This window comes from Moschus berezovskii, chromosome 17 (assembly GCF_049115385.1).
Source record: "Moschus berezovskii isolate FMDL1 chromosome 17, NW_MosBer_1.0, whole genome shotgun sequence".
Lineage (NCBI taxonomy): Eukaryota > Metazoa > Chordata > Mammalia > Artiodactyla > Moschidae > Moschus > Moschus berezovskii.
The window spans coordinates 40,524,048-40,542,608 of NC_142476.1; the positions used below are offsets into that span (position 1 = coordinate 40,524,048).

The window sequence follows — 18,561 nt, forward strand, 5'->3', positions numbered from 1 at the left end:
CAGCAAAGCTCCCCCATGGTGCTCAGCTCAGGGAGAAACAGCAGGGCCAGTAGTGGGACAGCCATACTTCTGTGCTAAGAGGAAGAAGCAAGGCCAGGATGTACAACCAAGAAACTGACATCAAAGTTCAGGAATGAGAACAGATGATGTTGGCCCAAAAGCTGATGTGAGAGTGACTCAGAGTGAGATCAGCTGTGGCAGGAAGAGTGGGGGACGCTGACCTAAGTGAGGGCCGACCTGGCCGGTGGAAGGTACCTTGCTCTGAGCTCTCTGACAAGGCAGCCTCAGCCTCAGCAGCAGCCATGCCACTCGTGGGGTCCGGCTTGAGTTCCACAGGCTCCCGGGGAGCATCTGCCTTCTCCGTCTGCTCTGCACCTGCGGTGGGGGGTGGGGGCATCCAGGGCTGGATTGGGGGGCCCTCTGTCCCAGGGCTGGATGGGTCTCTTGGACTAGACCTCTGGAAGTGGCTGTGGCCCCAGGGGTTTGGGGTGGGGGGTGGCACATCCCAGCTCAGGCTGTTTGAGTCTATGCTCTGGCTTTAACAGATGCCCCAGAAAAACCAACAATTTGTTCTGGGGAGCCTGAGCTCAAGGGATGTAGCTGCCTGTGTACCCTCACCCCCAAGAGCCTCCCGAGGAAGCCACTTGTGGTGCTGAAGCCCACACTGCAGGCAGGTGACAGCCAGCCAGCCGGATCCTCAGCATGGCAACTCACCGCTGCCCGTGCTCTCGGCCTGGCCACCTCGCTCCTCCTTGGGCTCCCGGCCTGGGCCCACGGGCGGACTGCTCCTGGCCGGGTCCAGCTCACTCAGCGCAGTGGCAGCAGCCTTCTCCTCTTTGGCTCTCTTGTCCCCCACTGGAGATGGAAGAGGACAGACCTGCCATTTCCCATCAAGTGCCCACCACTGGGAGGGGTGAAGTGGCCCAGAACTCGCTAGCTCTTCCAGACCCTCCCTTGGGATACACCTAAGTAGTGGTTTGTCGGTTGGCTCACTCAACAGACTCTTCACAGGTACCAACATCACGCCAAGACTGCCAGCTAGGCCTGGGATGTAACGGCCGTAGGGCTGGCAGACTGGTCAGGGAGACAGACCTCGCACATGAAACGGCGCTAATCAGAGACTGCTGCTTACATGCAGAGGAGTGTGCTTTTCTCAAAGTGTGTCAGGAGGACTCTGGCCCACACTGGGCTTCGGGGGCTTTCCTGAGGCACTAGAGGAGCAGGAGGAGGTGGGGGGAGAAGAGGCCTGCTGGAGGAGTGGATTCTGGTGCAAAGGCCCTGAGCCAGGCATTGCTGCCCAGTGCCCTCAGGAAGGGAGGGCAGAAGGGCCCTTCTGCGAGGCAATCTCAGATTTTGCTGCGGCTCCTCCCCACAAGCTTCCCACAATGCAGGCGAGGCCTTATGACGCTGTCCCAGAGGCAGGGGCAGAGCTCTCTTCAAGAGCCAGCTGCTCAGGAACAGCCTGCCAAGAAGCTTACCTTCCGCGGCTGAGGCCTCCATATTCTCCCCAGGGCTGGCAGCCGGCTCAGCCAGTGACTTGAGGGCGTGACAGGCCGTAATGATGTCCTGCATCTGCAGGAAGCTGGCCACGGCCAGCACATCGTCCACGTTCTCAGAGCTCAGGCTCAGCTTGGCTGTGTACATAAACTCCAGCACCTGCCCCAGGCCTGCCAAGGACACAGACATCCGTCACAGACCCATCTCAAGACCTGGTACCAGCACCCTGTCCAGTCGCTCCACTCCATGGCAGGATGGAGGGATCTGTAAAGAGCAGAGTGGCAGTGGCAGGCCACCATTTCCCCCATCTCCCATGCCAGTGGAGAGGCAGGCTCCAAAAAGAAGCACACCCACAGAGGGCTGAGGGTGTGAACGGCCACTCTGAGCACTCTCCACCCAGCCACTGCGCTTCATCACCGGAAGACAGAGGACGTCACCACTGGCCTTCATTAGGGCTCTGCCACCAACCCTCTATCTGACCTCCAGGCTAGTCACCTGACCTCTCTGGGCCTCAGTTTCTGCATCTGTAAAATGGGGAAACAACACCCTGGCCAAAATTCTGGCAGCATGGCACATCCTGGGTTAGGAACCTGAATCTAAGACCAGTTAGCGCCTTCTTCAATCCCAAGACCTTCTTGACACTCCTCCTCCAGACCCCAAACCTTGCCACTGCCATCAAGGCACTGGGATAGTGGGTCAAAGACTGACTCAGCAATGGAAAGGGACCAGGGGCTCAGAGCCTTCTGCTCTCTGCCCGTTCTGATGAGCCTGTCCTGTGTTCACTCAGCCTGAACCTTATCACGAGGCCTTCCTGCCACTCTCCCCTCACCACCCTGCTCCCAGTCAAAAGAGGCCTCTCAGTCATGGTAAGAGCTTGGTACTCTCGCACTTATGGCCGAGTCCTGTGTGGGAAGTCTGGCACCCACCCCCTGTGCCCCACAGCTGGAAGGTGCTGCTCAAGGCAGGCCATATGTGGCACGGGGCCTGCCACAAGCTCAGCCCTGGACCCAGTGGGGTACCTGCTGCGTTACTGATGTCCAGGTGTACCACATCCTTCTGGTCCACGAAGAGCATCTTGAAATATTCGCTGCAGGCCGCCAGCACCGCTTTATGAGCCTTAAAGTCAACACCGTCCACCACAAAAGTGCAGTCGCACAAAAGTCCCAGTTGTCGCTGCTGGTTCAGCTGCTCCAAGACATGCTGGCTGTGCTGGGGAAAATCCATGGCTGGAGAAAGCCACAGGCCTCTGCATTACCAACAAGGAAGGACGTCAACCGGCCCCGCCAGTGATCCCGTCACCCCCGGACAAGAAGCAGGGGGACAGGGAGGATGGAACCAAGTCCACAAAGGCCACATGCCTCTGCAGGCCCAGACCGACCAGGGGCTGGCTTCTAGACTCCTAGAATGACTGGCCGGGAAAGGTTCAAAACCCAGAAAACATGAAGGGGCCGACACGAAACAGTCACCTTCATATCTCAGCAGGTAAATGATATTAAAAAGTCAAAACCAAGTAAACACAAAACACTGATTACTGTCAGCACTTTTTAAAAAAAACGGTTGCCTAACATTTTTTTACAAACAGAATTCATGACAGAATCTTAGAATAAACAACAGATCTTTCAACTGGATGTACTGGGTCCCATGTAAACCTTTCTGTTTTATTTTCACTTTACTCTGTGCCGTGCGCACAGGAAACACATACTTGGGAGGGCAGATGTTCCAACGGTCAGCATTACAGGACCGGCCCCTCTCCTGCAGCACCCATAGGGCTCTGTGCAAGTCCCTCTGTCCACGGCAAACCTGGCCCTTGGGGGTGAGGAGCCATGTTTCCTGCTCTTCCCCACTTCATGGGCTCAGTGAATTACATAAAGTTGATGAGTTCTCCACCTCTGGAAACCTCTCTAGGTTGTCCCTCGAGAAAGAATGAACTCTGATCCTAACCCAAGAGCTGCTGGCCTGGCTGAAGTTTCTCTATCAAAGACCTTGCTTAGTTACTGCCTGAAAATTTCACAACTATCTCAAGTAAAAATGCTCACAAAAACTGCATGGCCTGGGACCAAATCACCCTGAACTGCACAAGCCATGACTGAATAAGAATCTAAAATGGCTCTCCCCTTCCCCTCAATACCACACCTGGGTCCTTCTCAAGATTGGCATTTTCTAAGGAAAAGAAGCAGGCAGGCTCTCCTTTCAAGAAAGAACCAATTTCCAAGTAAATGTCCACGCCCACTCCCGTGACCACATCACAGACCCAATCAGGCTGGGCTGTCACACCCTGGCCCAGCATCTGATAAGAGGCAGTGGTTTCTCTTCCAGCTCTTCTGGAACCTCTGCTCTGAGACCTGGGTCTGTTCAGAACTGCCCTAGGTGGTTCCTGGGCAGGCGAGGGTGACCCTGGGGTGGGGCGGTGGGGTGGCTCTCAGCCTCCAGGTTTCAGCAACCACACTCTGGCTCCGGTTTTCCCCCTGTTACATCAGCCTCTAGGGGCTGAGTCACCACGCGCTGCAGCTCTGCAGCCACAGTGACCATGTATGGCTGTCTGGCTGTGATGAGACGTGATGAAAGCCACGCCCTCACGCACGTGGCTCAGCCGGCACAGATCCATCTGCTTTGAAGGATGCACAGCCCACCCACTCCACAGTGTCTGGAAACTTACCAAAAGTGGAGGGGTATATTTGCTGAACTGGGACAAGTCACCAGGTAGATGGGCAGGGCTCCATCAAGTAAGGGGGGCCAGAAAGTGAAAACAGACCATGTGCCATGGGGTGCCAGCCCCTGAGTCATGAGTTCAGAATTGCTGCCGCCAGAGACTTGAAAATCCCCTTTCCCTTCCCCTAGCATCCCCAGGACTGTCCTTTGGTCCCAGCCTCCACACACAGCCTCCCAGCCAGAGGCACAGCTTCCTGGACCACTCAGATTAGAAGTGGCTGTGGCCTGAGGTTCTTATGTACAGGCAGGGAAGAGCTGGAAGCCAGCTCTGGAGCAGAGAGGTCAGACTCAAGGTGGCTGAACAACTTGCTGGGCAACAAACCAGCCAGCACACCACAGGGCCCCAGGAGCAAAGGCTGCTACTGACCGGGGTACGCCATAAAGACTTTCAATCCCTGGGAGAAGTTCCCATTCATTCCCATTAGTGATCTAAAGGGATGCAAGGGAGAAGTTTGGCTGCTCTGTTCCTGAGCAGGTCAAAGCTAAAACAAAGAAGTTTGGAGACATGGAAAAGAACCAGTGTCCAGCCTGTGGGCTAAACACACAGGCCAGGCACTTAGGCCAGGGACCTGAAGAGGGTACATACCAGGCAGGTGTAAATAGAACCAAAGGTGGGTGGCAAGGACAGGTCTGAGTCAAACCAACCTCTGAGTTGTCTTCTCCCTGCTGTGGAAAAGCCACACGAGCAGACAAATGTGCGCATGTGGGCGTGGGCAGCCCCTGAGTTCCAGTCACCAGCTCACCCTCTTTGTCCTCGGGAGCCTCAGGTGAGATACTTCCCAAGTGCAGAGTGAAGGACCACAAGGGCCTCCTCAATGAGTTGCGAATCATCCCCTCAGAACTCTCCAATCAGACCCAAACCAGTCCCTCCTGGTGGGGGCCTGGCTCTCTCACCTTCACTAGGAGCCGGGAGGAAGCACCTCCCAGGCTCAGAAAAGGAGCACTGGCCGAACAGAACACAAGTTCCCTGCCTCCTACCCCCACACAAGAGGCAAAGAGTTGTTCTCATGCCCCTGGGCTGAAGCCAGCTGCAAGTAGAACCCTCCAGCCGGAAGGCGATCTGACTTGTTAGGAAGATAAACGTGAGAAAAGACTCCTGGCCAACAGCATGGAGAGACCAGCTGGCTTAAAGGTCAGGTGATTACTACCCTTGCCTGCCTGGGACCAGGGCTGCACAAGCCCTCAGGCTGTCACACTTCCCGAGGCTTCTAGGGGAAGGGGCTCGAAGCCCAGGACTCTGGTCGGGGACAGGGGCGGGGGTGGGGGGAGGTATAGGGGCAGGGTGCTTATGTCCAGAGGCCTTGGGGGAAGGCTGATAAAGGTCCCCGGGAGAGGGTGCTCCGTGACCCAGTAGCTTCAGCACCCCCCCCACACACGGGAGCAGCTGTGTGCCCTGAGTAATGTTTTCCACCCAAAGCTAACCACAGCTTTCCGATGAGACATGCCCGCCCAGAAGTGGGCTCCTCCCCAGATGTGGGTGTCAGAACACCAAAGCCTTCTGGAATCCCTCTGAAGCCTCCAGAGCTGTACCAACAAGAGAAACAGTCCTAAAAAATCATCTGTTCCGACAAAGAAAGAAAAGGACGGGAGAAAAAACAGGAGAGGATAAAAAAGAAGGAGGGAGCAGGGAAAGATGGGAGAAACAGGGACAGGAACTAGAAGGAAGGAAGGAAAAGGAGAAAAAAGGCCATCCCCACAGACAGCGGTGCTTACACATACACGCTCACAAGCCCCATCTTGTGACTGGCCCCTGGGGGGCTTGCCAAGTGCTAAACAGTATCACTTGTCAGCAGCACTGTGGGTTTCATAACTGCAAACCCCCAGGGGCAGTCTTCCAGGCTCACCCACTCACCTCCCCGAGCCTGCTGCCTAAGAAAGCTCCCACGGCCCCTCTCTCCCCCAGGCAGTGCCCAGAGCCAGTGAGGGGCATCCCCTCAGGGGGGCTGAGCTACAACCAGGCAGCGCCCACCTCCAGACTTAGGTGAACTGAGCACGCCATGCTCCAACCGTCTCCTCTTTCACAATCTACAGCAGTGGGCCCCAACCGTTTTGGGACCAGGGACTGGTTTTCAAGGAGGACAATGTTTCCACAGCCCGGAGGGTAGCGGGGGATGCAAGTGACTGACACAGCTGTAAATACAGATGGAGCTTTGCTCACTACTGGTCACTCTCCTGCTGTGCAGCCCAGTTCCTAACAGGCCACAGACAGACGCTGGTCTGTGGCCCAAGGGATGGGGACCCCTGCTCTACAGTGAAAGGAACCTACCAGGATCTGAGCCAGCTTAGAGGGGACCAGAAAGAGGGGTGAGTGCATGGGGCACACAGAGAGACCTGGGGGCTCCAGGGGCGGGCAGTGTGGCGGGAGCCAGGAGTCCCGAGTCCATGTGAGGAGGGGGCACTATCTGAGGAGACTTTAAATGCAAAGTAAGATCAGCAGTCATCACACCTCTCATCGCCCACGACCGGGATCCAGTGTGGCTCCTCCAGCCCACCCGTACTATGCGGTGCCCTCTGCCAAGCATAAGTATGCCTTCCTCCCCATTTCACCTCGCTTCAAGGGCGCTACACGTGGGCCTCAGTTAAAGCTGCTCCAAGAAAGAGGAAACTCACACAGAACAACACTGCAGAGCCCACCAAGCCCAAAGCCCTCATGTTTCCGACCAACTCCTGCCTGCAAACAGGCAGCTTCCGTGATATCGCCATCTGCCCAGTCAAAGGCCCTGACTGTTGGGGCAGACCATGTCATCAGAGCTGGGATGCTCCCCAGAGGACGAGCAGGCTGACTGGACATGAGCCCTGGCCGACCTCACAAGAAATTCATTTGGGAATGAAAACATGAGGGACCTGGGGAAGCCCCACAGCGTGGTTTCAAACAGGCCACATGGACACAGGCACAGTGGGTGCAGTCTCCACAGACAGCGGCCAGCAATCCCTCCCTCCAGTCACACCTGCCACGAGACTCCAGCTGAATCTGGGCGGCTCTGTGTGACTCTGACCAGCAGTGACACTGTGCCAGTCCCAGGCCTGGCCCTTAGGTCTGGAAGATTCTGCTTTGCTTGCTTGGAGCCCAGTTGCCCTGCTGTACGGATGCCCAGGTGCTCCTGCTGGGGACAGAGAACACACGGAGGGGCTCTGGAGGAGACACCGTTGTGCACAGGCCCCCGATGAAGAGCTGAGATGCCCCTGCTGACAGTGCCAGGGTGCCAGCCCAGCCACTGGCTGAATGCTGGCACAGGAATGACCCCCAACACCTCATGGAACAAAAACAACTGCCCAGTCGACCCATGAATTGGGGAGAAACAAAAAACTGCTGATGGTTCAAGCCACTAAGCGTTGCGATGGTTGGCTGACAGCAAGAGATAACTGATACAGATGGTAAAACTGTAAAGAAAAGGAATGATTCATGAAAAATTTCAGGGTAACCATTCTCTCTGATGGGAGGAGGCGCAATCAGGGGTATTCTAAGATACTGGAAGCTCTCTGTTTCTTTATCTGGATTCACCTAGATTATATACACATGTACATTTCACATACTTTTATACAGGAATATTTTTCAACATTTAACGATACCTGTAACAAGAAAGAAGTGAGGTACAGGTGCCACACTAAGTCCCATGCAGAGATGGGGTCATTTCCAACTGTGCCCCCGGCCACTCTGACCCGGGCTACCCTGAGGAGGGGAAAGGGTCTCGAAGGCTGACAGGAGTACAGGGGGTGCAGGGGGTCAGTGGCACCAGAGAAAACACAATCCATCTCATCTGCCTTTCAGATCCAAAACATGCGCAAAAAGACTGCTGAGATGAGGAAAGTTTCTCACTGGGTCAGGAAATCCACGCTACTCAGTTCAACAAAATCTGAATCCCAGACCCCCCAGTATCAACAAAACAGCATCTGTGGAGTGTCCTCAACATGCCAGGCAGCATGGCACCAGGTGTGGCATAGTCCAATCACCTCAAAATTAAGAGCATGGCTACCCTGGGCACCAAGTTCCATCCTGCTGCCTCCAAGGGTAAGGACCTAAGAGGCAGTTCAGCACCATGCAGGCAGCAGAATCTCTGGGGTCAAGCCAAGCAGGGCCAAACCCAGGGCCTGACACCCACCACACCAGCAGGTGACAACCTTCTTGTGCACACTGGAGCCAATGGAACTACCTCCCATGTTTGTTACAGGATCCAATTAGGTAATGTAACTAAAGGGCCTGCCCAGTGCCTGGCACGTGGTAAGCACTCCGCAAATGACTGCTACCAGGAGGCAGAGATGCAGACTACATATATTTTTAGGCCAAAGACCACATCAGATGATATCCACATTATCTTTTCATGCTGGGCACCTCAAGTGTACTTGGTGACTTGAACTTTGTTTAGACGTTGTAATCATAACTCATTATTCCTTCTAAATGTAATCTGGAAAAATCCCAGAGCCCAACTAACATTAAGAGACGAGAGGGTACTGGATAAGAACAAGTAAGAGCAATTTTCTGTCAGGGAAGCACTTTATATCGAACAACTGTCTGGTAAGCCCCAAGTGTGCTTCCGGCTCATGTGCCTGCCCAAAGCTCTGAGTGGGTCCACAGAGCACTGCTCTATCTCAGAGTCGAATGGACACCTGTCAAACATAAAATATTACCCAGGTTATCAGCACTAAACTGCAGGCAGGATTTCCAAACTGTGGCAGAGAGGGAAGCTACTAAGCCAGGAAACAACTGGCCGATCACCAGATGCCGATCTGAATGAACCACAGTCCCTGGCTCCTAGAACGTGTTGTGCCAGCTACAGGCCTGGACACGACATAGCCGTCCAGAGGCCTGGAGGCATCTGAGAGCAGTGACAGGATCAGCATTCCTGATTTTCTAGAAATACTGGTGGCTCCTGGACACAACTTGGCATACACAAACTTGGGCCAAGGAAACGGAAGTTCATAGCAGGCCATCCCTGCAAATGTGAAACCTCCCTGCCCAACCCCACCAACCTACCCGGTGTGACAACCTGTCCCTTTTCAGTAAAATGTGACAGAGAAGCAAATACCAACAACAGGCAACATGACAAAGAAGCAAATATCAACAAAGCCAGCCCTGTGGAACTTTCCCCCTTGCCCAGCAAATACAGCTCTTCTATTAAGCTTGTGTTTCTCAAACTTTTAGAATCAATTTCCACTTTATATAAACCCACAAACCTGACTCACCCCTTCCCAACAGCCCCAAAATGCTTCATCTTCTACTGAATAGTGGCCCCCACCCTGAAAATCACTGCTTCCTTCTATATAACGCTCCCTGCCAAGGTTTAGTACTGTTTTCTCTGCTGAATTTGTGTTATTAAAAAAACACTGAAAAAAAAAACTGATTTTTTAAAAAATCTAAAAATAATGTCTAAATATAAAATTAAATTGTGATACTGATGTTGCTTTTCAAACTATACAACTTCCACAACCTCCAAGATTTAACCATGCTTCTGAATAGGGAGTGGACACCCTTCTCCCTGACCCCATCACTCTAGGAACGTGTCTGGGTGGGAAGGGCTGGCTGACCCTGCAGAAAGCAGTCCTGTATCCCAGCACCTGTGCCAGTTTAGAACCCACTGTACCAGTACGTGCAGATCAAGGGCCTTGCTACCAAAAAGAGAACATCAGAACATGGGTGACATGCGTGGGGTCTGACCATTTCGGCCCAGTACTCCCTGAGGCTGGTGGCACATGGACACAGCCTGAAATTACACCAGTACAGGGCTTTTCCTACAAAGTTTAATAAATTCACTGCTGGGCTTCCCTGGTGGCTCAGTGGTAAAGAAACTGCCTGCCATTGCAGGAGACATGGATTTGATCCCTGATCCAGGAAGATCCCACATGCTACGGAACAACTAAGCCTGTGTGCCACAACTACTGAGTCTGTGCTCCAGAGCCCAGGAGCCACAACTACTGAAGCCCACACACCCCAGAGCCTGTGCTCTGCAACAAGAGAAGCCACTGCAATGAGAAGCAGCACACTGCTGCTAGAGGGTAGCCCCACTCACCAAAACCAGAGAAAAAGCCCACGCAGCAATGAAGACCTAACTCAGCTAAAAAGAAACAATACAATTTTTTAATTTAAAAATTAAAAATAAGTAAATAATATATTCACTGCTGGGTGGGCCGACTTCTGGTTTCTTCCTTACAGCTGTTTACAGCACCTAGGACCTTGCTCTCAAATCAAGTTGGGGAATAGGCCTGGTATAGAAGATTCCTGGCCGTGTGGAATATGACTGATTCAAGGTCAAAATATTCTGTGGACCCTTACAAAATGATCATTGTACTTTTGGTGCATGCTACTGAAAAACTAACAGACAAAGCCACTATGAAAAGTGAACTTTTAATCATAGTCTTTTAATCACCACAGCAGCAATATGTATTTGAGAAACAGTTCTATGCATGTGAATGAGAAATCTCCCCTAAAATACAGAAACTCTGTGGTGTGCTACAGCTGCCCATATACTTACTGTACTCCCCTCTGGGGTCCTCCATCCATAAATCAGGAAACAGATATAAACAGAGACTAAACAATCACACACACATTTAATGAGTGCTTACTCTGTGCTCGCCTTAGGGGCAGTAATCCCACTTTGAGCCTAGTGGGGAAGACAGGTAATAAATCAATACACTACATAATGTCACATACTCAGTGCTGTGAAGAAAACCAAAGAAAGCTGAGGCTATTAACTGAGAAAAGGGTCAAGGAGGAGCTCTCTGAGGAGGTGACATTGAAGCAAAGACCTGGATGAAGTGAAGAGCGAGTCATGCCACCATAAGCCCAGGGACAATTACAGACATAAGGAAGGGCAAAAGCAAAGGTCCGGAGGCAGATGTTACTTGGCCAAAGGGGCCAGAGTGCCTGAAAAGGGGGACGGGAGCAGGAGGATGAGAGGCACCAAGATTGGCAGCAGTAGCGGCTGAGATCACTCAGGGTTTCAGAGGCAAGTCAGGCTTTGGAGTTTCTTCTAAGTAGGCTAGTATGCCCTGGGGGTGGGGTGGGGCTGAGAACAGAAGAGTGATTGCAAGGAGCCAAGTGTGGACACAGGAACACCAGGAGAGAAGCCAGAGAGGAAGGTGGCCTCCAACAGGTGTAGGCGGAAAGGTGAGAAATAGTCGGATTAGGGATATGTCTTGGTGACGCCAACAGAAAGGCTGACCAAGTAAGATGTCGGCTGTGAGAAAACAAAGGAGTCAAGGATGACACCAAAATTTTTAGCCTGAGAAATTGGCCAAGTGGCAGTGTCATTTACCGAGATGAGGAATTGATTGTGGGAGCAAGGGATTAGTGGGGGGAAAGCAAGGAGAGAGAGTGGTGAGAAATGCAGGTGGAGGGACAGGCTGGAGGCCACGCCCGTCATGCCAGGACTCAGCCTCATCCCTAGCGTAAGGGAGTCATGCCAGGTTTAAGCAAGAGAGCCACAAAATAGACACATTTCTGAAAGGTCACTCTGGCTGCATGACTGTGGAGCAGCTGAAAGGGCAACAGCAAAAGCAGAAAAACAACTCAGGAAGTCCTGCGGCACTGGCCCCGCAGGACGTGAGGAATGGGGCAGTGTCACCCCCAGGCTGGCGCCAGGTGAGGCTGACTGGTGCCCAGAACCCAACACACTCACTGTGGGTCTTTCTGAGCAGCGTGTACAAGCAGTCCTCCTGTTGAATATCAGCATCCTTTGAAAGTTTTAAGTACATCAACATCCCTTACCATTTAGTACCCAACCGCGCCCGGGAGAAGCTGGGCCATGCTATTTGTCCACCACCACATCCCAGGCAGAGAATTCTGACCTCTTATTCACAACTCAAAGAAAATGCCCACAACTCTGGAGGGACGTACAAGAACCTGGCAATGGGGATCCCCTCACAGCGCAGGGGAAGGATGGAAAGGAGTTACACTCTTCACTCTTGCATCCTGTCTGGGTTTTTCTGTTTTATTTTACCATTTGTAAATGTTATTGAATAAAATATTAAACCTGAGAAAGTAAAACACAGAGGGAAGGAGGGGAGAAAGAAGAAAAGAGAGAAAGAAAATGTCCATGAAGTCAGAGCTTCTTCCCTTTCTCTTAACCATAGCCTTTCAGATATTTTCTGCAAGACCTGGTGACCGAAAACTTCTCAAAAGCAAAAAATTTCTCATAAGGGAAATGGAATATTATGGTAATTTGCACAAAGCATGTGTCACTTGGGAAAACTTGATAAGCAAAAATTCCTTAAGGGGACAAAATGGAAAATCCCCTAGAAGAGCAGCTGGTGGCCTTTTCCAGACGCGGATGAACCCCTCTGACTCTGCGACAGCCCTGAAGGCCTCTCCTGGGAGTCACACACACAGTTCAGCACACGACTTCAGGGAGCTGGCTCCCCCGACCTGGTTAAAACTCCTGCCTTGGAATCCAGCCAAAGTTAGTTAAGTCCCTCAGGCAAGAGTACTTAAATCTCTGCACCTCAGTTTCTTTTCTGTGAAACAGGGATGGTATGAAAGTGTCCACCTCACAAAGCTGCTGTTGGCCATCATTGTTGTTATACATAAACCCAGGCCAGCAACGTCAATCTGTAACAGGAAAGCGGGGAATGCAACGCTCGCCTCCCTTCCCTATCATCTAAAAATGGACATAGGGACTTCCCTGGTGGTCCAGTAGCTAAGACTTCACGCTCCCAATGCAGGGGACCCAGGTTTGATCCCTGGTCAGGGAACTAGATCACACATGCCACAACTAACAATTTGCAGGCTGCACCTAAACATTCTGTGTGCCGCAACTAAGACTCGGCACAGGCAAATAAAAAGTTTAAAAATAAATTTAAAATAATAAAAATAAAAATGGATGTAAAATCTCATCAGTAAGCCAGGCACCCATGACAGATAAAGCTGCAACCTGAAAAAAGATCAGAAAAAGGCTCTGCAAACTGCAATACTTCTTCCACTCAATAGTAACCAGAAGGCAAGGCAGAGGTGCTTTGTACTTGTCAGCAAAAGCCACCTTCTTTTCTACAAAGAACACGATGATTTTGGAGGAGCAAAGCAGCTTTCCTTGAGAAAGAAGATAAAACATAACAATTCCAAAGGAAGGATTAGCCATCCCATGGTACTAGTTAAGATCAGGAATCCCAAATAAAGAAAGAAGTAAGTTGAATACTATTAATAATTACTAGAGGTAGATGTGTATATCTGAACTTCAATGTAGCACATGATTTTCATGTGACTGACTTTTTCTGGGTTTGTTTTGTCATTAGGATTAGTGACTTCAAAGGTCCCTTCTACTGTTCAGATTTAATAAATGCTGAGTAAGTGATGTCATTAATAAGACTGAAGATTACAAATGCATGCATTTGAAATATAACAGATACCATGTGAATGACAATAAAAATGACATATTTACCTAGCGCCTAGCAGGTTTTTTTTTTTTCCTCTAAAACTTTCCTTATATTGGAAATCTTAAGATTTCCAACTAGGAGCATGAACCATATAGGACATGAACATCAGCTATGAACTATATACTGGGACTTCCCTAACAGCTCAGTTGATAAAGAATCCGCCTGCAACTCAGGAGACCCTGGTATGATTCCTGGGTAAGGAAGATCCGCTGGAAAAGGGATAGGCTACCCACTCCAGTACTCTTGGGCTTCCCCTGTGGCTCAGCTGGTAAAGAATCTGCCTGCAATATGGGAGACCTGGGTTGAGTCCCTGGGTTGGGAAGATCCCCTGGAGAAGGGAAAGGTGACATGAACATCAACTATAAACTATATACTAAAATCTATGACCTATATAAGCCAACATCAAATTGTATATTCACTATTCCATATAGGATTAAACTGAAGTTAATATTTGGTAAAACCTGACTGGGAAAAATGAAGAGTAAGGATATTTTAGAGGAGTATTTTCAGAGACCTCAAAAACTTAAGATAGGCCTGGACAAAAAGTGGTCAAGAATTCAGTGCCTCGGCTTCCAAGGATTTCTTCAAACTGTTAGGCTCCTCAAATCCAGATGCTGAGTGCTGCTCCAGAAGAGAGAAATGTTTGGACAGCAGCCGTGGGAGAATGAGAAGCAGCTCACCCTGGCCCTTGAGAAGAAACAGTGCAGCCGGCCTCCTGCCCCTCCAGCCACCACCTGCAGCAGCATGAATCAGCAAAGCTGCTGGAAGCCTTGTAACGAATGACTTGCAACCCTGGCGGTTTTTCAGCCAGCCCCGTTTGAAGTGCAAGCTTCTGAGAGAAACTTGGAAACCACCCTAAGCACTGCCTGGTTGCTGGTCCGAGGGCAGGCAGGCCAGGAGACAGACAGAGACACAGAGAGAGAGACAGAACACCCGCAAGGCCACGGTGGGGGGGAGACAGGTCAGCCCCCAGGGGCCACTCAATGGGACCAGGATGAGAAAGCGGCGGTACCTGAACTTAATTCTTAAGGGCATGAAAGGTCAGAAACATAAATGTTCTGTCTCACTCACATTTCTACCCTTATCTTCTCAACTTCCCAAATACAAATATAAACTGGAGGGGGGGGGTAAATATTTACAGCCTATATGGGAAATAAGGGTTAATAGTCCCAAAATATAAAGAAGTTTAATCAAATGAAAACGTATGTCCATACAAAGCCTGCAAATGTTCACAACAGCATTACTCATAACAGTCAAGAGGCCAAACAGGACTTCCCCAGTCATCCAGAGGCCAAGGCAGGGGACACAGGTTCGATCTCTGGTCTAGAAAGATTATACACGCTGTGGGACCACTAGGCCTGTGCACCACAACTACTGAAGCGCACGTGCTGCGGAGCCCATGCGCCACAAAAGAAGCCGCTGCAACGAGAAGCCTGCACAGCAACTGAAGAGGAGCCCCTGCTTGCTGCAGCTAGAGAAAGCCCACGTGCAGCCACGGAGACTTAGCACAGTCAAAAATTAATTAATTTATTTAAAAAGGTCACAACAGTCTAAATGTCCATCAACTAATGAATAAATAAAATGTGGCATGCAGAGAATTATTTGATAATAAGAAAGTACTGATATGTGCTACAATTTGAATCGAACCTTGAAAATATCATGCTATGTGAAAGAAGCCAGCCACAAAAGACTAAGATGCATGATTCCATTTATACAAAATGCCTAGAATAGGGAAATCCATAATGATGGAAAATGGTTGCTGGGGGAGACAGAGGTAAATGGGGAACGACTGCTCATGGGTGGCAGGTTCTCCTTGGGATGATGAAAATGTTCTGGTTGCGAAAGTTGCACAACTCTGTGAATAAACTAAAAGCCACTGAATTGTGCACTTAAAATAGGTGAACTGTATGGTATGTGACTGTCTCAATAAAGCTGTTATTAAAAATTAAACAGCAAGAAAAAAATCTTCTAACAGAAAAACAAGCCAAAGAAATGAACAGGAAATTCACAAATGAAAAAATATGAGTGTGGTCAATATACTCAATACAGAGAAAAAGATGTTTAACCTTACTAATAATCAGATATGAATGAGCACAAGTTACCACTTCCAGCTTCAAGGTGGCAAAGATCGAAAAGACTGAGTTCCCACTCTGGGCCAGAGCACGGCCCCAGCGAGCAGGAGCAGAAAGTGGTACACTGTGTCAGACTGCAGCCTGTCAACACCAATGCAGATTCTAAATGCGTTCATCGGTTAGGTACAAATTAAAAATGCCGAGATATGAGTAACTGACCAGAGAGCCCACCATGCGGAGGATACGATTTCCCAGCCTGATGGGGTATTACCCAGCCATAAGGAAATAGTGAGTCCTGGTAAAGGACTATGGGACTGGGTCCAGAGAAAACAGAGCCGAGCTAATAATAAGTCCCACTATGCTGAACACTTGAGGGGAGGTTACCGGCAAGAGAAATACTTGGCTCGCTATTTCCCAAGGGCAGTGGCACGTGGGGCGCACAAGTCCAACAGCAGCCACGAGGGAGAAACTGGAATAGCTGCCGGGGCAACCTGCCTGTAGAGTGTTTCCTATATACACGCAACCTCATCAAATGTTCACACTAATTCTCTGGAAGAGTAGTGATATGATCACCCTCGCTGTGCAGGTGAGCAAAATAAGGCTGAGAGAAGCTGTCATTCCACCCAGGTCTAATGACATGCCCGGATGCGAGGCCAAAGCCCACCACACTCTATAAGGTGTGCTCTGTTCACTTTAAACAGGGACAGAACGTCCACGGACAGACACTGGATCCTCACTGGATCAACACTGGATTCACTGGATCCTCAGTCTGTCCCAAAAGGGCAAATTCTCTGTCACTAACTGGCAACTCCCTTTCTTTATACTAATTAGTGTTACAAAACATGTTATATATTTTTTTAAAAAGTCAGAAATGAGCAATGTTAAGTCTTAGTTCTGATCTTTAGTTTGCAACTGCCAAATGAAACCTAAAACTTAAACTCTGAAGCATCTTAATTTCTGAAAGCATGGCACACCAGGTAGGGGCTTCCCTGATGGCTCAGTGGTAAAGAATCCACCTGCCGATGCAGGAGACCTGGGTTTGATTCCTGGGTCAAGAAGATCCCCTGGAGAAGGAAAATGGCAACTCATCCCAATATTCTTGCTGGGGAAATCCCATGGACAGAGGAGCCTGGAGGGCTACAGTCCATGGGGTCATAAAAGAGTCAGACATGAACTAGCAAGTAAACAACAACACAGCATACCAGGTACCCCGACTGACTCTCACTACACAGGGCTACAAATGCTGAAGAAAAACCGTATGACGTCTTTTCAAATGCATCAAAGAACTGGCAAATTAACAAGGAATACTGACACCTCAAACCAACTTAAGCAAAGGCTGGAATTCAGATAGCAAGTGGAGCTTTAAGGGTGGGCAGCAAGAGCATCTGCAGAACTGGGCAAGCTCAAGTTTTCCCCCTACCCCCAAAAAGGGAGGTCCCTCCAGAATAAAGCTGAGTCCCAAAGGATTCTATCTTAGTGGAAAGAAAATGGCACAGAAAACAGCCTATATCAAATCAAGGCACCAGATGGAGAGGTGTACAATCCCTCTGGGAGAATCTGTAACCGCTAGATGGCCTCCATGGACTACAGCCCAAAGTCACACACTGTAAAAGATACGCTTCAGGTAGATAAAAAGTGATCCCAAATGAAAGTATTTGATGCAAGGAGGGAGGACCAACTAAAATAGTAAATAAGAAATAAGTGTATCTAGGGGCTTCCCTGGTGGTCCAGTGGTTAAGAATCTGCCTGGCAATGCAAGAGTCACCAGTTTGATCCCTGGTCTGGGAAGATCCCACATGCCACAGAGCAACTGTGCCAGGGCACCACAATTACTTAGCTCATGTGCTGCAACTACTGAAGTCCATGTGCCTAGTGCCTGTGCTCAGCAACAAGAGAAGCCTCCACAAGGAAGAGAAGTCCCCACTCGCCATAACCAGAGAAAGTCCATGCAGCAGTGAAGACCCAGCACAACCAAAAAGTAAAAGAACTAAACTACACACCTAGGGAATAAAAGCTGAGGAGGGAGTATTAGGAACTAAAGTGTGATAAGGTCCTAACTGCTTGGGAGAAGAGTGTAAAGACACTGACTAAAGTTTGCCTGATAGCTCAGTTGGTAAAGAATCTACCTGCAATGCAGGAGACCTGGGTTTGATCCCTGGGTTGGAAAGAGTGCCTGGAGAAGGGAATGGCTACCCATGCCAGTATTCTGGCCTGGAGAATTCCGTGGACTGTATAGTTCATGGGGTCACAAAGAGCCGGACACAACTGAGCGAACTTCACTTCACAAACTTAGAATTTGGCAAGTCACGCAAATTGAGAGATACACTATGTTCATGAATCAGAAGATCAATATCATAAAAACATCACCTCTATCCAAATTGACATGTAATAAATTCAATTCTAATAAAATTCAAAGTGATTCTAATAAAAGACTCCAACAATTTTTATGGAATTTGATAAGCATAATCCAAAATGAAGATGGTAGAAAGCCAAAACCTCACCAGATACCAAGCATTGTTATATAAGAACTTAGAGGGACTTTCCTGATGGCCCAGTGGCTTAAGACTCCCGCTCCCAATGCAGGGGACCTGGGTTTGATCCCTGGTCAGGGAACTAGATCCCACATGCTGCAACTAAGAGTTTGCAAGCTGCAAGTAAAGATCCCGTGTGCCACAACTAGAAGATCAAAGATTCTGTGTGCTGCATCTAAGACCTGGCCCAGCCAAATAAACAAAAAATAGAAAAAATAAAATAAAAAGAACTGAGAAATTAAATCGGTGGGATATTGGCACACAGACAGAGATAGATGGTAAAGAGCCCAGAAATAGACCCATACATTTGTGAACACTTGATGTACAATAGTGGTTACTGGTGACTTTAAAGATCCACAAGAAAGGAATGTATTTTTCAATACATAGTA

General features: G+C 49.7%; 1 protein-coding gene across 3 annotated transcripts in view; it reads right to left on the minus strand.

Annotated features, from left to right (window-relative positions):
* The window catches only part of ZBTB17 (zinc finger and BTB domain containing 17), a 28,145-nt gene that overhangs the window by 3,347 nt on the left and 6,237 nt on the right, over positions 1-18,561 (minus strand). For 2 of the 3 annotated variants that reach the window (XM_055419289.2, XM_055419290.2), the window contains 4 exons: positions 2,517-2,723; positions 1,479-1,667; positions 715-855; positions 256-375 (listed from right to left, as the gene is read on the minus strand). In XM_055419289.2, the coding sequence (XP_055275264.1) occupies positions 256-375; positions 715-855; positions 1,479-1,667; positions 2,517-2,721 (655 nt within the window). In that variant the 5' untranslated portion in view covers positions 2,722-2,723. Of the gene's footprint in view, positions 1-255; positions 376-714; positions 856-1,478; positions 1,668-2,516; positions 2,744-18,561 lie in introns of all 3 variants that reach the window. The other variant, XM_088845351.1, reaches the window with a different exon arrangement.